We start from the raw sequence: 21,091 nt of genomic DNA, 5'->3' as shown, positions 1-21,091 counted from the left end.
GAGAGGGTGTGTGACTGAGCAGGGCCCGTGGGGATCAGGTGCTGGTCTTGGCCACCCATTCTCAACTGCATGGAAGGATGTGGGTGTTTGATTTATCATTAATCTTTAAAATGGGTGTACATGTGTTACGTATGTTATATGATGATTCATTTCATAATAACATTTAAAGAAAGTAATAGTGTACTTGACAGTTGCAGCCGTGTAAAAGGGGATTCAGTGAGAAATGAGTCTCCATCCCACGAGAACCTCTGACCTTTGTATGGTGGTCGGCACAGGGGGGAGCACATTCCCTACTCTGTGCCAGACTTCTCTCAACTCTCGGTGACACAGCAGACCTGACTGCAGCAGCACCCTGGCCTCTCCCCAGTGCCGTCAGTGCACTGAGGTGGCGTTGCCAGAGCACATGGTAGATGACCTGCCTCGTCCCACTGGTAGACTTTCACATGGCTTTCTCTCTCTAGCTGTGACAAAGAGTGCTGCAGTGGCATCCTTGTACAGACATTTCACACAGGTGCACACATGTCCGGAGAGAGAATCCTGTCGGTGGTGTCTGCTGGGTCAAAGGGTATATGGATCTGTGTCTGTATCCAGATTGGCAAGTTGGCCTCCAGAGATTGTTCACTCTTTATTTTTAATTAATTAATTTATTTGGTTGCACCAGGTCTTAGTTGTGGCATGCGGGCTCCTTAGTTGCGGCTCGCGGGCTCCTTAGTTGCGGCTCGCAGCCTCCTTATTTGCGGCTCACTGGCTCCTTAGTTGCGGCATGGGCAAACTCTTAGTCGTGGCATGCATGTGGAATCTAGTTCCCTGACCAGGGATCGAACCCAGCCCCCTGCATTGGGAGTGCAGAGTCTTACCCACTGCGCCACCAGGGAAGCCCAGCATTCACTCTAAAGTTCAGTAGGTTCGTTGCCCACCACTCATTCGTTATCATGCATCCCCCATACCTTGAGTTTCAGTTCTGATCCATTTCTCAGTTTGAGATCTGTTGCTGAAAAAGACCTCAACATACTGGCAGAAAATGTTTCCCATGTTAATGCTGGAGATGTTTTTGCCTTGTCCCCATGGCAAAAACATCCAGTGATGATACTTTGGTCTCTCCTCTAGGTGGAGGGAAGGTGTCGCAGCCCGGAAGAAACTGAGGCGCCAGATGCGGGCCTTCCCTGCGGCACCCTGCTGTATGGACATGAACGACCGGCTGAGGGCACTGGCGCCCAGCGCAGAGTGCCCCATTGCAGAGGAGAACCTGGCCAAGGGCCTCTTGGATCTGGGCCACGCGGGGAGAGTGGGCATCTCCTGCACCAGGTGAGCAGCCCGGGGCCTCCTAAGTGCCTCCTGCCCCAACTGGCTTTATCGAGAGTGTGGATTAACACGTCCGTTTGCAGGGAAGATGGGTGGAGTCAGAGGAGGTGAAGACAGACGCAGGATTGCATTTTTGGAGTGAGAGTTGCTCTACCTGCTGTGATTTCACTTGCCTTTTCCCCTTAAAACACTCCTGGTCCTGCCAATCGAATTTTCCCTGGAATTACCTGTTTTCTCCTTGCCTTCCTAGCTTAAGGACACGTCATGTCCATTCTCAGTGGTGGAGCCAGAGGTCCGTGTTGGCGTCACCCCCACCACCACCCCGACCCCTCTGCTACCCTGGGTCTGCGGTGGCAGCATTTTAGCGACTCCCCGCTCCTGCCGTCAGGTCTCTTACGGGCTCCCTCCCCGTGTCCCCTCGCATGGCTCTCCCTGCCACTCCTCCTGGCCACCCCGCATGTGCCCGGCTCCCTGCCCAGGTCCTGGCTTCAGCTGCCCAATCCTGGCCATGCAGGGCTCAGCCTCTCTCTTCAGACCAGGCCGCTGTGGCCTCTGGAAAGGAGCCTCCCAGTGGGGGCCTAGGAAGACGACACAGAGGCGCAGTGGCAGCCCACCCTGCTGGGGTCTCGAGGCACGTCTTGTCCTCGCCTGGGCTGTCACCAGCTCTATGCCTCTAACAAACTTTGTGTAGCTGCCCACGTCTCCGGGTCCTGTGCCTGTGTCTGCAAGCAGGGTGGTGACGGTGCTGGCCTGTCTCTGATGTGCTGTGTGTGTCAGGGCCTTCGGCCTTGGCCCGGCTGCCTCCTGGAGTCCTGGCTGTGTCACCTGTGTCAGGACGGCCCTCTCTCTGTCCCCTCCCCCGCCCTCCAGCACAGCCCCCGTCCCCTCTGCTTCCCCTCTGCTTCCTCCCCTGGTAATCTTTTTCCATCCTGCACGCTGACAGCACGCTTCGTGCATCTCCAGCCTGGGCCTCTTCCCCGTGTCCCCAGTTCAACATCGGAACCTAGTCTTCACCTGGCCTGCTGCACTCGGTGCCTTCTCTGGCTCACAGGATGCCAGCCTGTCCTCCCTGGGCTGGGTCACACCTGGACTCAGACCTACCATCCTGTGGCTCTACCCTCACCACCTCCACCGCCAACCCCTCTCACGTAGCCACCTGTCCGTCTGCTGGCTTCCGCCCTTGACCCCTGCACCCTGGTGTCCTCATCACCACGTCAGAGTCAGGTCGCCTCACATCCCTGTCGACGTCCCTGGGCTGCTCTCTGAGTCCCTTCAGAGTGGCCCCCACCCTGCCCTCTGGCTGTCCCCCGCTGCTCTCCCTGTGCTCGTCCTGTGCACGTGCCAGGCCCACTCCTGACTGGGTCTGGCCTGTCCCCCAGAACTCACGTGCTGGCGCCCCTGTTCCCTTCAGTCTTTGCTCCCATATCACCTCTGACCACCCTGTGTAAGTCCACAGCACGCCCACCGCGCCTGTCACGCCACCCACTAACAGAGGCCTTTCTCTCCCTACAAGAGCGTGTGTTCTAGCGGGGCAGGATTTTTGTCTGTTCACTGCTGATCTGCCATGACTGGCACACAGTAGATAATTGTTTGATATTTATGGAATGAACAAGTCCTCTGACTAAACTGTTTCTCTATCGGAAAAGGTTTCTTGGTCTCCTAAGTATTCCCCACTGGGAGACACTCACTCACCAATTGCTTTGCACTCAGAACATCACTAAGCGCTTATCAGGTTCCTCCGTGGGTGCTGAATGGGCCTCACGTAGGCTCCGTGTGGTTCTCCCTTCGCAGGTTAAGGTGGCTCAGAAGCAAGGTGGCGCACCAGATGAAAGTTCAGCACTTCTACCAGCAGCTGCTGAGGTTGGTCGCCCCCCGCCCGCCGCGTACGCTGCTCCTGCCGGGGGCTCGCGTGGTGGCTCACCTGTGGTGCTTTGTCCCTTCCAGTGACGCGGCATGGGCACCCCTGGACCTGCCAGCCCTCGTGGCTGAGCACCTCCCGGGGCGGCAGGAGCGCGTGTTTTGGAAGCTGGTGCTGGTGTTGCCTGATGGAGAAGAGCAGTCCCCAGGGAGTCCTGGCAGGTCAGAGAGGTTTCCCCCTGGGGGGCCTGGATGCAGAGCAGGCGGCCGGGAGGCGGAGTGGCTTCTCCAGAGCGTCTGGCAGCTGAGTGTTGCGCACGGGGTTGGCCAGGCGTCAGCCCAGTGTGCTCCTCTCCTCCTGGGGGCCCTGACGCCTGCTTTCATTTTTTTTTTTTTATTAGTTTCTGCTTTATAACAAAGTGAATCAGTCATACATACACATCTGTTCCCACATCCCTTCCCTCATGCATCTCCCTCCCTCCCACCCTCCCCATCCCACCCCTCCAGGCGGTCACAAAGCACCGAGCTGATCTCCCTGTGCTCTGCGGCTGCTTCCCACTATCTATCTACCTTACGTTTGGTATTGTATATATGTCCATGCCTCTCTTTCGCTTTGTCACAGCTTACCCTTCCCCCTCCCCATATCCTCAAGTCCATTCTCAAGTAGGTCTGTGTCTTTATTCCCGCTTAGCTTTGCAGGCTGTTTTGTTTGTTATTTGAAGTTGACGCTTTAGATTATTCACATTTTTATTTTGTATCGTTGGCAACGGTCTTTGTCCAAAAACATTTCAGACTTGATTGTGACTTAAAGCTATGCTGAGGTATACTGATTAGAGCCTGCTTCATTTTAGACTCTTGGGGAAGACAGTTTACTTTGTTTGCAATAGTTCCATTTTTTCCTTAGGTAAAAAATCTCTGGCATTTTTAAAAAGAAATCGAAAAAGTTGACATGGCATTGTTTCTTGTAAACAAGTTGCTTCCAGAAACCATACTTTTTTTTTTTGCGGTACGTGGGCCTCTCACTGTCGTGGCCTCTCCCGTCGCGGAGCACAGGCTCCGGACACACAGGCTCAGCGGCCATGGCTCATGGGCCCAGCCCCTCCATGGCACGTGGGATCCTCCTGGATCGGGGCACGAACCCGTGTCCCCTGCATCGGCAGGTGGACTCTCAACCACTGTGCCACCAGGGAAGCCCTACTTTTCTTTTTTAGATGTAATTCACATATCATGAATTTCTCCCATTTAAAGTGTACATTTCACTGGTTTCAGTATATTCACAGAGTTGTATAACCATCACAACTATCTAATTGCAGAACATTTTGTCACCTAAAAAGAAATCCATGCCCATTAGCAGTCCATCCTTCCTTACCTGCAGCCCCTGGCAACTACTAATCTGTTTTCTGTCTCTATTCACTTGCCTATTCTGGACATCTCATACAAATAGAACGCGAAAACACGTAGTCTTCTATATGACTGGCATCTTTCACTTAGCATAATGTTTTCTAGCTTCATTCATGTTGTAGCATATATTAGTCCTTCATTTTTGGGCCAAATGATATTTGATTGCATGAATATATCACACTTTATTTCTCTGTTCATCAGTTGATGGGCATTTGTGGTGTTTCCACTTTTTGATTATTATGATAACGCTTCTGTGAACATTGACGTGTAAGTGTTTGTGTGGACATATGTCTGCAGTTCTTTTGGTTATATACGTAGGAGTGGAATTGCTGGGTTGTATGGTAAACTCTAAGGACCTTTTCTGTTGCTCAAAATCTTTTCTTTGTGCTTCAAAATCATAAATCACATTAGAATGAGTGTCCTCTCAAATATATAACCCAGTAGAGTTCCTAACTCCATTTAAAAAATCACAGCCTGTTTATTAGTCCAGATCAACTTTATAGTAAGATTTGGTGTTTGTGGATTTACATCTGTGTAACATTTCTCTTTGTAGTTCAAATTTAGGATTAGACTCTCCTTCAAGTGTTATTTTCTTTTATTCACAGAATTCTGGCAAATTGGTTAAAAGTCAGGTTCATAGGAGATGATGGCTCAGTGGATGACACATGCCGTGATGTTGGTGGGATTCAGACACTCACTCTCTTTAACACTTTCAGCAGCAAAGGGAATCAGACAGTTTCTGTCAGTGTGTGCATCAAGGTGAGTGACCATCACTTAGTGTATTTACTTCTGAGATTTTCTCATTTGCACTCACTCCCAGACATGATTGGAGTCATATAACTTCCCTGAAGTGGCCCTGAAACAATGTGGGAGGCTCAGAAGCAAGTGTCGTATCTGTTCCTCCTTGCGTCTTGACGACATCCCATGCACACCCCCTTGGTGTGAGAGACCAGGCTAGATTCTCAGGAGTGCAGTGAGTCTTAACTGTCTTGGGTCACAGACCTCTCTTTGAGAACTTGGTGAAAACCCAGAACAATCCTGAAAAGTACATATGTTCACCTATAATTCAGAAGCCCTGAATTCCACGGACCTCTGGTAACTAACCCAAGAGGGATGTGACAGAGCATTACAAAAAAATGCAGTGGTTGTTGCACCTCATATGGTCTGTCAGCTGCTGAAATCTTTGTTAAATAGCTTCCTGAGACATCAGGTCTTACCAAAAGACTAATGGTTTTTAATCCTATGCAGTTTTCACATAGGTTCAGTAGTGGGCATTTCAGGTTACTTGTTTTTGTTTTACATTAAAGTTGTCCTCAGTTTTGATTATAAGTTCTAATTTTCTTTCCTTTCGTTTCCTTTCCTTCCTGCCTTCCTTCCTCTCTCTTTCTCTCCCTCTCTCTCTCTTTCTTCCTCTCTCTCTCTCGGCTGCGTTGGGTCTTCATTGTTGCATGTGGGCTTTCTCTGGTTGCGGCGAGAGGGATCTACTCTTCGTTGCAGTGCACGGGCTTCTCATTGGCAGTGGCTTCTCTTGTTACGGAGCACGGGCTCGAGGTGTGCGGACTTCAGTAGTTGTGGCACGTGGGCTCAGTAGTTGTGGCTCACAGGCTTAGTTGCTCCACAGCATGTGGGATCTTCCCAGACCAGGGATCGAACCCATGTCCCATGCGTTGGCAGGCAGAATCTTAACCACTGTGCCACCAGGGAAGCCCCTAACTTTTGTTCTTTACAGGTGTTTGTGCAACACTGAGCTTAATTGGTTCCCTGAGAGATTCTTGTTTAATGAGAATCTGTTTCCTCATTAGATTCAGACCTGCATAAATGAACTTGAAGTTTTATTGTGTGTGTTCAGAAGTAAAACCAGATGTATATTTTATTTACTTAGAAAATAGCAGTACATGGCAGGAAGTGTGGGCTTCAGTGTTGAGCACACCTGGTGTTGGTAGCTGCTGCTGCGGCCAGCTGCCCAACCTGGGCCTGGTGCCTCCCATAGTGTGGCCATCAGGACCAGCGGCACGCTCAGAGCAGGACCCAGTGAAAGCGGCCCTCCCCACCGTGTCCTGACCCGAAGGCTCCACGCCTGACCTCTCCTCTTCCTGACAGTCACCTTCATGGCACACCCGGACATCTGCATGTGGCACTCCAGTGCATGTTCCTCCTGTCCTTGGAACTGCTTCAAACTGTAGTTTGATTATAGGATTTTTGTTTGTTCCTTTCCATTTTAATACTATTTATTGTACTTCTTAAACGTGAAAGTAATACATATATAAAACTTTAAAAACATAAGGAAATACAGAGGAAGTATAAAGATTATAAGAGCCATCTAAGCTCTCACCATTCAGAGGTAACAGAAACATCTTGGGGCATGTTCTTCCCTTTTTCGTATGATGACAAAGTCAGACTTCACCTACTGGACAATTAGTTTGTTCTTGCCTTTATTCTTAAAATTGTAAGTCAAAATAATACTTGCATGTAGTTAAAAGCTAAGAGAGCACCACGACTTACGAGGAGAAGTCACAGCCCCTGCCCCTTCTTCTGGCTCCTTTCCCCAAGGCTTGACTTCTGTCCTGTTTCCGTATCATGTCCTTACACTGCCATTTCTCTGCTTTATCCACTTTACATGTTCTCTGCCGACTTTGCATTAAAATATGTGTATTAGTTATCTATTTCTACATAGCAGGTTACCTCCAAATGTGGCAGCTTTGGGAATTCCCTGGCGGTCCAGTGGTTAGGGTTCTGCGTTTCCACTGCAGGGTGCCTGGGTTCGATCCCTGGTTCGGGAACTAAGACCCCGCGTGCTGTGCAGCACGGCCAAAAAAACCAAAAAACATCCAAATGTGGCATCTTTAAATAACAAACGTTCGTTACTCACAGTTTCTGTGGGGCAGAAGTCCAGGTGTGGCTTAGATGGGCCCTCTGGCTCAGGATTCCTCACCAGGTGTAAGTCAAGATGTGGGCCAGGGCTCTGGTCTCCTCGGAAAGCTCACGCTCGTGGTTGTTGGCAGGATTCACTTCCCTGCAGGCCACGCCACGCCACGTGGGCTTCTATGAGGCAGCTCACAACAGGGCATCAGCTGGCTCCCATCAGCTGAGCAAGCTGGCACAATCTCTTTGTAGCCTAATCTTAGAGGTGGCATCCCATTACGTTTGTCTGATACTGTTAGAAGTGTGTCACTGGGCCCAGCTCACACTCAGGGCAGATGACGGTGCACGGACATCAGCACGAGGAGGTGGTGTCGTGGGGGCCATCCTGGGGCTGCACACCCCACTATGGGAGGCGTGAACTCTTAATACCACAGTTCCTCTCAGCCTCCCCATCTTCCAGGTGGCTACATCATTACTTTACATTATCTCAGCAAGTGGGGTCATGTGGGTACGTGTGTTGTGTGTGTGCGCGTGTGCTGTGTGATGGCTATTTGCCCCAGAACCGGCAAGTGTTTTGTGACGATGTTTGTTTATTTTTTTGCAAGTAGTAGTTGTCTCATTATCTTACTTAAGTAGTTTTATCTTCATCTTTCATTAATATTACCCAAATGTGCCGGCACATGGGCTGTACATGTCTTAGTAGAGTTTTCTAAGTGTTCGATCACTTCACCTTATCCCTCCCTCTGAGAAGGGGTCATCCTCCTGCTCCCCTTGAGGCGGATAACGTGCTCCAGGGTGTGGCTTCCGCTGGGCCCTCCAGACCAAGAGCTCAGTCCTGCTCTTCCACCCCTAACCCTGACCCTCGTGTCAGGGTCCTCGTGGCCGGGCGCCGCCTGTGGGTCAGTGCTCTTACTCATGATGCGGTTTTGCCAGGGAGGGAGGAGCTAAAACAAATAGCCTGGGGCCACACAGCTGCTCCGTGGTGCCCCTGTGCACAGGAACCCTTGAGGGCGAACTGAGTTATACATACAGAGCGCACAGTCTGACACATCGAGCGCTTACTCGGTGCTGCCGTTGGCAGCAGCAGCAACAGCAAGATGTTTTCTTGGTTTAGTCTCTTGTTTGATGGAGCACGTTTTCCACTTTCTTCCAAAGGAAGAATGCGTGGGAGGAGAATTTGGGGCATTCTTGCCTGTCTGAAAATGTATTTGCTCTCACATTTGCTTCATAGTTTAGCTAGGTTTGTAGAATTATGGGCTGAAAGTTATTTTCCTTCTAGTTTGCTCCACTGTCACCTGCCGTCCAGCATTGCTGTTGAGATGTCTGAAACTGTTCTGTTCCTTTCTCTGTGGCCCACTTTGTTTCTCTTTGGAAGCCTGCACTCTGTCCCTGGGGCTCTGGTGCTGACTTCCTTCCCTCATCATTTGGGCTTGGTGGGTCCTTGTGGGCTGGAGACTGACGTTTTTGCATCTTGATGACATCTGCTTTCCTTCTCATTTATTCTCTTCTCTCTTGAACTCTGTATTAGACTGTTTGACCTCATCAGTTGAGCCTCTGAGCCTCTTAATCCTTTCTATCCCATTTGCTCTCTTGTTTTTTAATACTGTTTTCTGGGAGATTTCCTTGACTGTATTCCAAATGTTCTATTGAGTTTTTAATAATATATATATTATTGATTTCCTTTTTCTTGTCCTTATTTGACTTTTTCATATCATCTTATGACTGTTTCCAGAGGCATCCTCAGAGGAAATTAGGATTTTTGCATAAGTTTTCTTATGTGCCATGCGGTATCTGTTTCCTTTGGGTTTCTTTCTTTCTTTTTTTTTTTTTAAATTTTTTAAAATTTTTGGCTGCGTTGGGTCTTTTTTGCTGCACACAGGCTTTCTCTGTTTGCAGCGAGCGGGGGCTACTCTTCATTGCAGTGTGCAGGCTTCTCATTGCGGTGGCTTCTCTTGTTGCGGAGCACAGGCTCTAGGTGCGTGGGCTCCAGTAGTTATGGCACGTGGGCTCAGTAGTTGTGGCTCACAGGCTCTAGACCACAGGCTCAGTAGTTGTGGTGCATGGGCTTCGTTGCTCCACGGCATGTGGGGTCTTCCTGGACCAGCGATCCGACCCGTGTCCACTGCATTGGCAGGCGGATTCTTAACCACCAGGGAAGTCCCGGCTTACTCGTTTTTTACAAGCCTGTTTGAGGTAACTGTTGAGATTAAATTGCTCCAACCCAAGTCTAACCAGAGGCTGAATGACCTGTGACTGATTTTCACACGAATCCTCGGCCTCACGGAGGGAAGCTGACCTGGCGTGAGGCGAGCATTTGCCTCTGCTCACTCTGCAGCTCACTGTTGATTTGTGCCCTGGTGCATCCATCCATCTTGATGGTCTGGGTGCTGTTCCAGGTGGCCCACGGTACACTCAGCGACTGTGCCCTCGACGCTGTGGAGACACAGAAGGAGCTCCTGGGAGCCAGTGGGGTCATGCTGCTGCTTCCCCCCAAAGTGAAGAGCGAGGACGTGGCGGAGGAGGACGTGTACTGGCTGTCGGCGTTGCTGCAGATAAAGCAGCTCCTGCAGGCCAAGCCCTTCCAGCCTGCGCTTCCGCTGGTGGTTCTTGTGTCCAGCCCGGGAGGGGACGCCGTGGAGAAGGAAGTGGAAGCTGGTGTGTGAAGGCAGTTCCATTTATGAGCTGGAATGTTTAATAAGTGGGTAGAGCCGGGGGTATGAGAAAGTGCTGGCAGTGTGGTGTCCGGAGTCCTGTGACAGCAGCTGCTGCAGTGACTGGTGGCAGGGTTGGGCGGGGTCAGAGCAGTGAGATGCCTTTGGTCGCCTGCACACCTCTACCAGGAGACAGGTGACCTACATCTGTTTGTCTTAAAGGTCTGATGCTACAGGATTTGGTTTCAGCTAAGCTGATTTCAGATTATACCGTTATTGAGATCCCTGATTCCATTAGTGATTTACAAGGCACGACTAAGGTAAGGTTTCATCATTTTTAAAGGTCCAACAAGATATTTCAGTTTTTTCCCTTTCACTCTATCTTGAATTTAGTGTATATTACTGCATGCATCTTTAATTTTGTTTTGACAGGCAACTTTCTAAACATATAAGCAGAAATCAAAATAAAAGATAAAATTTGCCCACAGTCCTGCTATCGGCAATAAATTAAATTGTTCATGTAAATTTTCTTAGAGGTTTTGTTGTTATGGATTTAAAATATGACAGTTCATGTCTTGTATCTGAGGGTCAGATGTATAATTATTTTTGTAAGTGGTTGTCCTTGGAATATGAAGAAATAATGTTATCAGAAGTTTCCTTAAAAAAAGGAAGTCTGTGCTGACAATGACATCTAGGGAAAGAAGTGCCAGGGATTAAAATAAAAGTAATAAATACAGGAAGAAAGATAACTACAGGATGTGAAAGCATCCAGGCATGTAGTGAAGCTGTTAGTCCTTCTAAGAACGGGAAGACGTGGCTTCCTTTTCTGTGTGAGGTGAAGAGGATGTGCAGGGCTGGTTTCCCTTGGGCCTCCAGCCCTTCCGGGGCGATCCTTCAGGCCACGCTCCTCGGGGCCGAGGGGCACGGGAGCCCTTCTCGGGGTCCCTGTTGTGTGGGTCTCCAGGGCCCTGGGAGACCAAACTCAACTGCAGTGAGAGCTTCTGCTCCCCTTGCTGGTGTGGTTGAGAGGCTGCTGCTCCGGTGGCACCTGCTGTGGCAGCTGGGTGGGGGGGGCGCCTTCAGGAATCTCTTCCTGAAAAACAGCGGAATTGTTGAACCAGATCTCTCCCCACTGTCTTTGCTTCTCAGGTTACGCAGGCTGTGCAGTGGCTGGTCTCCCACTGCCCCTGTGCCCTTGACCTTTGTTGCCAGACCCTCATTCAGTACGTGGAAGACGGGGTTAGCCGGGAGTTTAGCAGCCGGTTTTTCCACGACAGAAGAGAGCGGAGGCTGGGCGGCCTGGCCCCACAGGAGCCAAGCGCCGTCATCGAACTGTTCAACAGCGTGCTGAGCTTCCTGGCCTCCGTGGTGTCCTCCGAGCAGCTCTGCAACCTGTCCTGGCCTGTCCCGGAGTTTGCCGAGGCAGGGGGCAGCCGGCTGCTTCCTCACCTTCACTGGAACACCCCGGAGCACCTGGCCTGGCTGAGGCAGGCTGTCCTTGGCTTCCAGCTCCCACAGATGGACCTTCCGCCCCCGGGAGGTGCGTGCTCGTGCCGAGGGGTACTGGCTGGGAAGCATGTGGTGCGGCCGAGTTCCCCGTCTCCTTCTTGTTGTAGAGACACCCTGGCAGGTGTTGGGCGCCGGTGTGAGGTGGTCCTCCTCCACTGGGCACCCCGGCCCCACGCCGCACCCGTCCGCACTCGCCTTTGGATTCAGGAGTCAGGACGAGCTGGGGTTCTGTGGAGTGAGCCCTGTTGGCCCTTCCCCACCATCTGAGTGGTCTGTGGCTGTCTGTTCAGTCCCGGGAGGAAGGTGTCAGGAAGAGTGCTGCACCCAAGGCCTGGGATTCCTCAGTTAACAGCAGGTCCCATCCTGCCTGTGCCATGGCATTTGGGAGCAGAAGGCGTGGGGACTGTGCAGTCCTGTCCCCACGCTGCTGGCTCTGCTGGGGCCACGGCACTCAGTGCCGCTTTAACACCAGTGTTGCTTCTTTGTCAAAGAAGCGCCTGTGGCTCCGGCTGTGCCCGAGTGAGGCTTTCGGGCTGTTCTCACGCAGACTTTGTGGGTCCCTGTGCTGTGAGGAGGCTGCCCCTTCCCTTGCTGATGATGTCAGGAGGGAACAAGGCTGCTTGTGCTCACGTGGCGCAGCACGTGGCCTTAGCAGGGCCGTTCTTTTGTAGACCATGTGGAACAGAGGCCTCAGGCATCATTCTGAATTTTGAGGTGCAGTCTCCAGTACGTCTAACAGACATTTGCTACTGAAGGAACCCAATGGGAAACAAACTGCACTGCGCAAATCCTCTGCCGTGAGCTAGGTCGGGGCTCCCCAAGAGAAGCCCGTGCCTCTGGGACCAGACCTCCCTGAGTGCTTGGTCAAATACGGACTCCTGCACGCATCTGCAGGCCTGTGCAGTCAAAGCCTCTAGGATGGACCCTTTGTTGTGAATTCTGACCTGGGTGGCTGCATCCCTTACCTGGACATGGGGAGGGAGATGTTCTTTCTTTAACAGCTGTGGTTCTCTTGTATTCAGAGTTGAAGGCAGACTTCTCAGCTACAGAGTTGCCTTTTCCTAGGAAACTACAGAGTGAAGAACATGGCATGTAGATTTGCACCAAGCCCTGTGACTCATGCGGTGCTTTCTCTCCAGCTCCCTGGCTCCCTGTGTGTTCCATGGTTATCCAGTACGCCTCCCAGATCCCCAGCTCTCTCCAGACGCAGCCTGTCCTGCGGTCCCAGGTGGAGAGCCTGCTCCGCAGCACGCACCGCAGGTGGAAGAGTGGGAGCCCCTCCCCAGGCCGGGGGGCGCAGCCCTCAGTTGCCGAGATCCCGTGGGATGACATCATCGCCTTGTGCATCAACCACAGGCTGAGGGACTGGACACCCCCCAGGCTTCCCGTCACACCAGGTAGTTAGTGCTTGGTGCCGTGGGCCAGCTCCTCAGGAGACTTTCCTGGTCCAGTTTCAGCAAAGGAAGATGTTTACTTGACGGTTGTTCCCTTCCTGCGGGTCCCCACCCTTCCTCTCCTTAGGGCTACCTCTCCAAGCCAGTGACCTCCAGGTGACTTACAAACATTGGGAAGAGCTGAGAAGGTTCCAGGAGAGCCTGCACTCATCTCCCTGAAATGGGCCCCCAAGGCTGGCTTTAGAGAGACTTCTCTGAGTAGTCACACTGGCCATGCAGGTCTGGACGTGAGCCTCTCTGGACCTTGAATGACCCATGGACACTTGGAGCGTATTTAGCTCAAGCATGGGAGTCACATAATTGTGCACCTTTAATCGGAAGGGCTAGTCCTTAAGTCAGTGAATTTAAGCAGAAATCAAGTGGTCACCTGTTGCTCTTTTGATGTTCTTTTCTCTTCTTATTTTTGTATCGTTTTCTCAGAGGCACTGACTAAAGATGGTCAGATATGTGTGTATTTTTTAAAAAACCATTTGAAAAACTATGACGTTCCTTTGTCGTGGGAACAAGCCAGAATGCAGACGCAGAAGGAGCTACAGTTGAGTCAGAGCCGGTGAGATCTGTGTTCAGTGTGCGTTTCCGTCATCCCTCAACCAAGAGAGTGAACTGTATTCTCTAACAGAGTATACAGCAGCAATTCGCATCCTGTACATGAAATCCAGCCCATTGTGGGGAGATTCCGACAGATACTGGAGGAACAGATCATTCCCATGTAGTAGAAACTGTTGTAGAGCAGAGGGAAACAAGCATCTCATTTCATTTATTGGACAATCCTGACCCTGAAGTCGTAACATAACCAGGAGAGTGCAGACAAAAGAAAGCTGTTGTCTGATCTCACTTACAAACCTGGTTCAAAAATACTAAGTAAAATGTTAGCACGTGCAGTTTTGCAGTACATAAAAAACTCACAGGCCCGCTTTATACTGTGCTATACAATATCAACGGTAGAAATCTATTTGTGTAATTAGCTGCCATAACAGAAAAATAAGCGATCATTTCACTAGGTGTTGAGAAGTTTTCCTTAAAATTTATACCCATTCCTTCTCCCTCTCTCCAAGAAAAAAATTTATACCCATTCCTGATAAAATTTCTTATGAAACTTGGGTAAAAAAGTTATTTAGCTTGATAGGGCTATCTACCATAAAACTACTAAAAAACCCCCCACGCTTCTTGGTAAAACATCAGAAACACTGAAGTTAGAACCAGCCTTGAGCTGCCCTGACATCACTGCTGTTCACTGTTGTCCCGGAGACCCTGCCCAGTTTAGGGCATAAATATCAAGAGAGGAGGACCAATTATTTCCAGACAGTAAAATTGTCAGTTCAGGATCATCGACAGTCACACCCTTAGAACTGTTCAGCATTCAGCAAGGTGACCAGACAGATCAACCTACAACGTACAGAAATTCTCATTCACAGCAGCAACAAATCTAGAACATATGGACACACACTGACCAGGAGAGGTGCTAAACCCCTGTGAAGGGGATTCTCAGAGCCCTGAAGGTGCAAAGAAAACCTTGAATAAATGAGGGGCAGGCTAGGCTTTGCTCACTGGAGGACGCAATGCTGTAAAGATGTCAGTTCTCAAACTATAAAGTCAAGGCATTTCTAATCAAAAGCCCAAAAGGATGTTTCCGCCTGGTCTTGACAAGACCGCCTGGTTAATTAACCGCCTGGTTAATTCTAGAATTCATCAGGATGAGGAAATGTGTAGCTATTGCTGAGAAAATTTTGAATAAGAATAACAAGGAAGGTCTGCTCAGCCTGATCTCAAAACATATAATAAAGTTATAGTAGACAAATGGATCAGAATAGAAAGTGCAAGAACAGAAACGTGATAAAAGTACCACGCCAGATGAGGGAAGTCAGTGCAGAGAGGACAGACTTTGGCCTCTATTTAGTAAAAGCATTAGACCCTCGTCTCCCGCTGCTGTAAACACTACTTCCAGGGGAATTTCCTGGCGGGCCAGTGGTTAGGACTTGGCGCTTTCACTGCCCAGGGCCCGGGTTCAATCCCTGGTTGGAAAACTAGGATCCCGCAGGCCTCGCATCACAACAACAACAACAACAACTAAAAATCCAGATGGATTTAGGAGCTACATGAAAAATAAGAACCTTGCCAGTATTAGGGAAAAATAGAGACTGCTGATGACCATGGAAGGGGAAGCAGAACTCAAGAGTAGAGAAGCTTCGGGAGCCCTGCTGCCCAGGAGAGGGGAAGCTGCTGCAAGGCAGAGGCTGCCCTTCCTCTGCGCCTGTGCCTGACCCCAGAGCACCCCACTCTGCCTGATGCCAGAGGAACCCTTTCTCCCTCTCTTTCCTGACCGTAAGCATTTCAAAACGTGTACTTACAGTTTGGGGATAAGGTCTTTTCACCCTTCTGCAAAGAAGCTTCCCACTCCGTTACTTCACGGGCACCGCAAAAGGAAGAGAGGTGTGGAGCGCGGCCGAGAGGGGCGGATTCCCGGCACCGAGGACCTGATGCACAGAGCCTCTCCCCAGGAGCTCCTGGCCCAGTGTCTGTCCAGCAGCCTGCTGCTGGAGAAAGAGGAGAGCAAGAGGTGAAGCCCGTTTCCGGGGTTCGTTTTGTCCTTTAGGCCGCTTCAGCCGGGTTAGCAAGGACCCCAGGGACAAAGCTGTTGAAAAAAGAAGGCAGGTCAGCTCTTAGAGGACAGAGTCGGTGCCCTCGATGGGGTGCCTTCGACTGTTTTATTATTTGAAATTAGTTTCGTTGATTGTTTATCACTGAAAGTCCTCAGTCTCCTAGTGGGGAGTGAGTGTAGCTGGCTAACTAAGCCTCTGTGGCACATGGCTGGCATGCGCTCTGCCCGTCTGGCCAGCCTGGGCATTGGGGCATTCCCACGCTGCGGCTGTGCAGGAGCTGGATGGAGCAGCGCTTCCTCTGCCTCTCCCACCACCCGCGTTCATGGTTTTACTGAGGAAGAAGGGGGCTTCCACTGTCGTCCTCGTGCCTCCCCTGCCCCGTCCTCTCCGGCAGCCTCCGTGTCCAGCCTGTAGGCAAGGGCAGCCCCTCCCCTTGGCTGCACTCGTCTCCCACCCACTCAAGGACACTAGTCCAGTGAGAGTCCTTCACTCGCCCGTCAGCATACAAACGTGAAAACAGGCTGCCACTGCTCCCTGTCTTGGCCCCATTTCCCTCTCTAGTCACCACCGCCATGTTTCTGCTCCCTTAACAGTGAACTCCCCCCAAAACAGTGTGATTCTCACTTCTGCAGCCCTCTTTCCCAGTCTTCTGCAGCCCATCCCTGCCCCAGGGTGTCTGCTGTGGTCAGGGTACTGCAGCCTGCACACGGCTGACCTGACCATGAACCCCAGGCCCCAGCAGCCGCACATGTTCCCTCCCTGCTCCTGCCGACCTGCCCAGGCTCACTCTCCAGACCTTCTCTCTGTGTTATCTGCACCTACTCCCCACTGATTTCATCCAGTTTAATGGATTTTTAAAGTAGCGTCAATATTCTGACAACTCCAAGTTATATCTCAAACCTTGAGATTTGAACTCCAGATTTGAATACTGTAGTTCTTCCTTGAATTCTTCGTTAGACATCTATTGGATGCCTGACAGCCATCTCAAAGCTAACATCCCAAATCCAGTTGCCGATTTCTCCCAGCCGGCCCCTCCTGCAGTGGTCTTCTCAGTCGATGGCGGCGCCATCCTTCCAGCTCCCCGGGCCAGATGCCTTGGAATCATCCCTCTGCATCCAGTCCACCCACAAATCCTACTGGCTCTGTTCAAAATATGTTCAGAATTGGACCATTTTTGCGGTGGTCTGTAGTCTAGTCTCAGCAGACCTGGTGCGAGCCTTTCAAGTGTGAGGCAGAGGTCATGTTTCTCCTTTGCTCACAACCTTCCAGTGGCTTCCTCTTCACCAAATCAAAGGCAGAACCCTCACAAGGGGGCAAGGCCCTGTGCGATCCACCTCTCATTTCCTTTCTGACCTCTGCTCCTTGCTGCATCATGCTAGGCAGTGCACAGGCAGGCGTTGGTGTTAGCCGTTCCTTTTGCCTGGGACTCGCAGCCACCCTCTAACATCCCCTTGGCCCACCTTGTGCTCACTTCTGGCCTCTGCTCACATCTACTCAGTGAGGGCCTCCTTACCCATCTCACCAGTCCTCCCTGTCTCCATGTCTCTGCCTTGTCTTCCTCGTCTTCAGATGTCTCCTTTGTCTGTCTCACCTCACTAGAGTGTCAGCTGCCTCCAGCTGGGCCTTGTCTGTTCTGTCTCAGTGCTGTGTCCCCGGTACCCAGAATGATGCCTAGCATTTGGTGGAGGCTTGATAAATATGTGTTGGGAGAGTGAATGAATGTGTCATGATTTCTAAAAGTAGATTTTCCTAGGGCTGTATCATTTAAGCAGTTTGGATCAGATTATTTTTCTTTAAAAAGCAAGTATATGGAGAGGACAGCTCTGGAGTATGTTAGGTGTCAGTGCGATGTTATTTTGGGTTAATTTTAAACTAAAGCAGCAATCCATACATTTTCGATAATCCAAAGAGATACAAATTAATTATAGACACATAATAGCAAAATAAGCCAGAGAAGATAAACCAAGTGAGAGAAGTACAAGTACTGTTAAAAACCAGTTGTTTTGGATAAATGCCACCCTTTTCATTAAATATAAATCAGGTTTATAAGTTAAAGAGAAGATACTAAATTTTTTTAAACGGTGCTTTTCTGCTTCTTAGTTGATGTCATAACTTAGTTCCACCCTTAGTAAAAAGCAAAGCTTTAAAACATTTAAAGCATATATAGGAGAAAAGTGAGAGATAGTTAAATTTTTGCTTCCTAATGCTCACATGTTTCAGGTTTGAAGATCAACTTCAGTGGTGGTTGTCAGAGGACTCAGGAGCATTCACAGATTCAACTTCCCTTCCACTCTACCTTCCTCAGACTCTGGTGTCTCTGCCTCAGACTATCAAACCTGTGATGAAAACATCTACAACTACTAGCCTTCAGGTGAGAAGAGAGTATATTTGGCATTTATATTAGACTTAACAACTGAGAGAATGACTGGGAAAAAAGTAATGTCTTGAGTCATCGTATGATGTCATGATGACCAATAAATTATTAGCTTGAATTAGATCTTTTCTTAAACTTAATCTGTCAGTATTATAGTGGCCCGACTAATTCTGAGTTTCTGCTTATGAAATGAATGAAGAATGGAATTGAAACATGCTTAAGAACTGAACAAAACCCATAACCATGTTATGCTGACATGCAGTAAAGTTCTGAGGAGAATCACAAAGGTGACAACAGTGGTTCGGTTTATGGAGCACATACCGTCCAAGCTTTGGCATCACCCGGACCTCCCTTCTGGTATTAATTTTCCGTGAGGAAAATTAATGAATGAGGAGGGTATGCTCACAGAAGTCAAGGGCCTCACCCAAGAGCGTTCAGCTGGTCAGTGGCAAAGCTGCTTTTTAAAGCCAGACCCAACTGGCTCCGAAGCTCAAGATCTTTCTACCTCACCATTCTTCCTTCAGTGATAAAAGACACAAAAGCAGAGTTTATATGTATAATGCTGGACAGGCAAAATGTATGTTCCTGGATTGGCTTTTAGGAAGCCCTTCAATTGCGGAGAAAAACAAATTAAGATGACATACTATTTCCAATTATTAGTTTGACGGATACCTTAAAAATATTTGTACCCTTTGACTTTAACAATTCTGCCCTAAAGAAATGACTGACAAAAGTTAATATATTTTTGTTCACTGTAGCATTAATTATAGTACATGAAAGTGGAAACTAAACATCCAAAGATGAGAGTCTGGTTCAGCAATTACAATACATATGATGGCGTAGTTCGTAGCTCTGGACAACGATATCTTACAAAAACGACTAGAAGTGGTTCATGGTAGAATCGGAAGTGGAGGGACTTCCCTGGTGGTCCAGTGGTTAAGACTGCGCTTCCAATGCAGGGGGTGTGGGTTTGATCCCTGGTAGGGGAACTAAGATCTCACATGCCCTGTGGCACGGCCAGAAAAGGAAATTAAAAAATATAAATAAAGAATCAGAAGAGGAAACATTCCATGGCAGATGATGCCAGCTGTATGTGTATGTGCTGGAAGGGGCTGGAAGGATGTGTGATAGATGCCAAGAGAGGGGTTTGTTGAGCCTAGCAGGCCCCAGAAGAGGTTTCTAACATGAGTCAGATCTAGTGCCTTTAAAGAAAATATATCTTGGCTTGTGGATATCCCAAAACTATTTTTAGTTTCTTTTTTTGTTCAAATAGAACGACAGGACAGGGGAGCAACTGCAGATGTCAGAGGCAACAGGCACATCTCTGACCGAACGGCTAAAGCACCTAGAAAGGCTGATCCGGAGTTCAAGGGAAGAGGACGTTGCCTCTGAGCTCCATCTCTCTGCACTACTGGACATGGTGGACATTTAAGCTGCTGGACCTGAGAGAGGGTCTAGAAGATGTTCTTTTACTCAAAATCATGTTATTCTCAGATGCTTGATGCATGTTGGAATGTGATTATTAATCATCCAAATAAACCACTGGAATATCTAATGAGGTCTTCGTCAGTTTTCAGAATGAAAGGTTGTTTTCTTCCGTGTAATGTCTTTGATACTCTTACTGACTGTTGTCCACCAACACGTACTCTTACGTTGCAGTGTGTAACGGTGGTCATTCATTGTCTTAGCAACAGTTGCAGTCCCTGATGTGCCAGAATCAGTAGTGCAGGGATGCATAAGGTGCAGGGACCCTGCCCACCAGGCCTGCCCAGCTCACACCTCAGAGAGCCGACGGATGTACTCAGCCAACTGTAATATGTACATAGCTCTCTGAGGCATGGGGTATGTGCCTGGATTGGAAGCAGGGGGAGACAAGGGGATTGGGTGGAGGACAGAGCAGAATTCTTGGAGAGGAGTGCAGGGGTACACCCGAGAGGATGTGATGAAAACCTGGAGGTGCCAGTTTGGTAGGACTGCCAAGTGAGGGGATAGGCCAGACCGCCGAGACCCTTGCTGCTTTACTGTGAGTGCTATGGGAGTCAGCTGTTGGAGGATGTTAGGCAGAGAAGTGATTTGGTCACATTTTGTTTCAAAAACTGCATATGGGGAACAACAGCAAGACAAGCAATGGATCTCGAAAGGAGGATGCTGCAGCTGTCCAGGTGAAAGAAGAAGGGTATAATCCTGAGTCTGCTAGCAGCTGGTGTGGAGAGAAGGGATACATTTGAGCCATATCCAGAAAGAGGTATTAATAGACTTGATGCTGAGTATGACCATCAGTCTTAAATTGGCACTCAGCATCTCCCTACTGTATCCCACATCCCCTAGACTCCCTGAGAAAACTATTTCATATCTTCTTATTCTCTTCAAACCTACAACATTCCTAGATGACGACCTGCTTCTTATTTCACGGAGAAAAAAGAAGCACTAGGAACAGAACTTGCTCATCCTACCACCACCAAATCTACCAGCCAAACCCTGCATCTGCCAGAACAAACACTAATCAACTCTTAGGGATTTCTTCAGTGATTAACTTCATGTTTATCAGTAAAGACTCAAGTAATGCTATTTCTTAATCTCGATTTTAGACATCTGTTGATTTCCTACAATAGAAAATGAGTTAGCTCTCTTATACTATCCTCTCTGCAACGTGTATCACCCACACATGCTACTACATTTCCTCTCCTGCTAGTCTCCCAAAACGATTTAAGATGTTAGCTGAAATCTGCATTCAGAGTTCAGTATGACTATATTAACACCGTTTGCGGTCGAGCCCTGTATTGGTTTATGATTACATTTCCTTTAGGTACAACTTTCAGTTGTACCTGGAGTCAACTGTCTTGCTTTTTCACTTGCTTGGTTTTCTGTGTTGCTAGCACTGCTTCACTCAAACCTCTCCTCGCTAAGTGTAAAGCTCCTCCCAACACTCAGGTGCCTCAGGTAATATGCAAGCTCCATTTTCTTTTGGAAATGAACCGCTGGGAAACCCCCCGTCTTTGTGCCACCTTGGACGTTTCCTGGATTCTGAGTCATATATCTTCCTCTTCTGTGGTCTGCTTTCTCGTTTTCATGGAGCTCATC

General features: G+C 49.2%; 1 protein-coding gene across 1 annotated transcript in view; it reads left to right on the top strand.

Annotated features, from left to right (window-relative positions):
* Window positions 1-19,565, top strand: part of LOC307053962 (germinal-center associated nuclear protein-like) — a gene marked incomplete at its 5' end in the record, with an annotated part of 40,516 nt that extends 20,951 nt beyond the window's left edge. Inside the window, 12 exons of the mRNA XM_079705445.1 lie at window positions 1,108-1,305; window positions 3,094-3,162; window positions 3,247-3,381; window positions 5,166-5,319; window positions 9,819-10,077; window positions 10,296-10,393; window positions 11,223-11,613; window positions 12,722-12,979; window positions 13,457-13,586; window positions 15,387-15,593; window positions 17,857-18,007; window positions 19,284-19,565. Of these exons, the coding sequence (XP_079561571.1) occupies window positions 1,108-1,305; window positions 3,094-3,162; window positions 3,247-3,381; window positions 5,166-5,319; window positions 9,819-10,077; window positions 10,296-10,393; window positions 11,223-11,613; window positions 12,722-12,979; window positions 13,457-13,586; window positions 15,387-15,593; window positions 17,857-18,007; window positions 19,284-19,442 (2,209 nt within the window). The 3' untranslated portion in view covers window positions 19,443-19,565. The remainder of the gene's footprint in view (window positions 1-1,107; window positions 1,306-3,093; window positions 3,163-3,246; window positions 3,382-5,165; window positions 5,320-9,818; window positions 10,078-10,295; window positions 10,394-11,222; window positions 11,614-12,721; window positions 12,980-13,456; window positions 13,587-15,386; window positions 15,594-17,856; window positions 18,008-19,283) is intronic.
* Between the last annotated feature and the right edge of the window lie 1,526 nt (window positions 19,566-21,091).

This window comes from Hyperoodon ampullatus (genome assembly GCF_949752795.1).
Source record: "Hyperoodon ampullatus genome assembly, chromosome: 5".
NCBI lineage: Eukaryota > Metazoa > Chordata > Mammalia > Artiodactyla > Ziphiidae > Hyperoodon > Hyperoodon ampullatus.
This window is presented reverse-complemented; position numbering and strand designations above follow the sequence as displayed.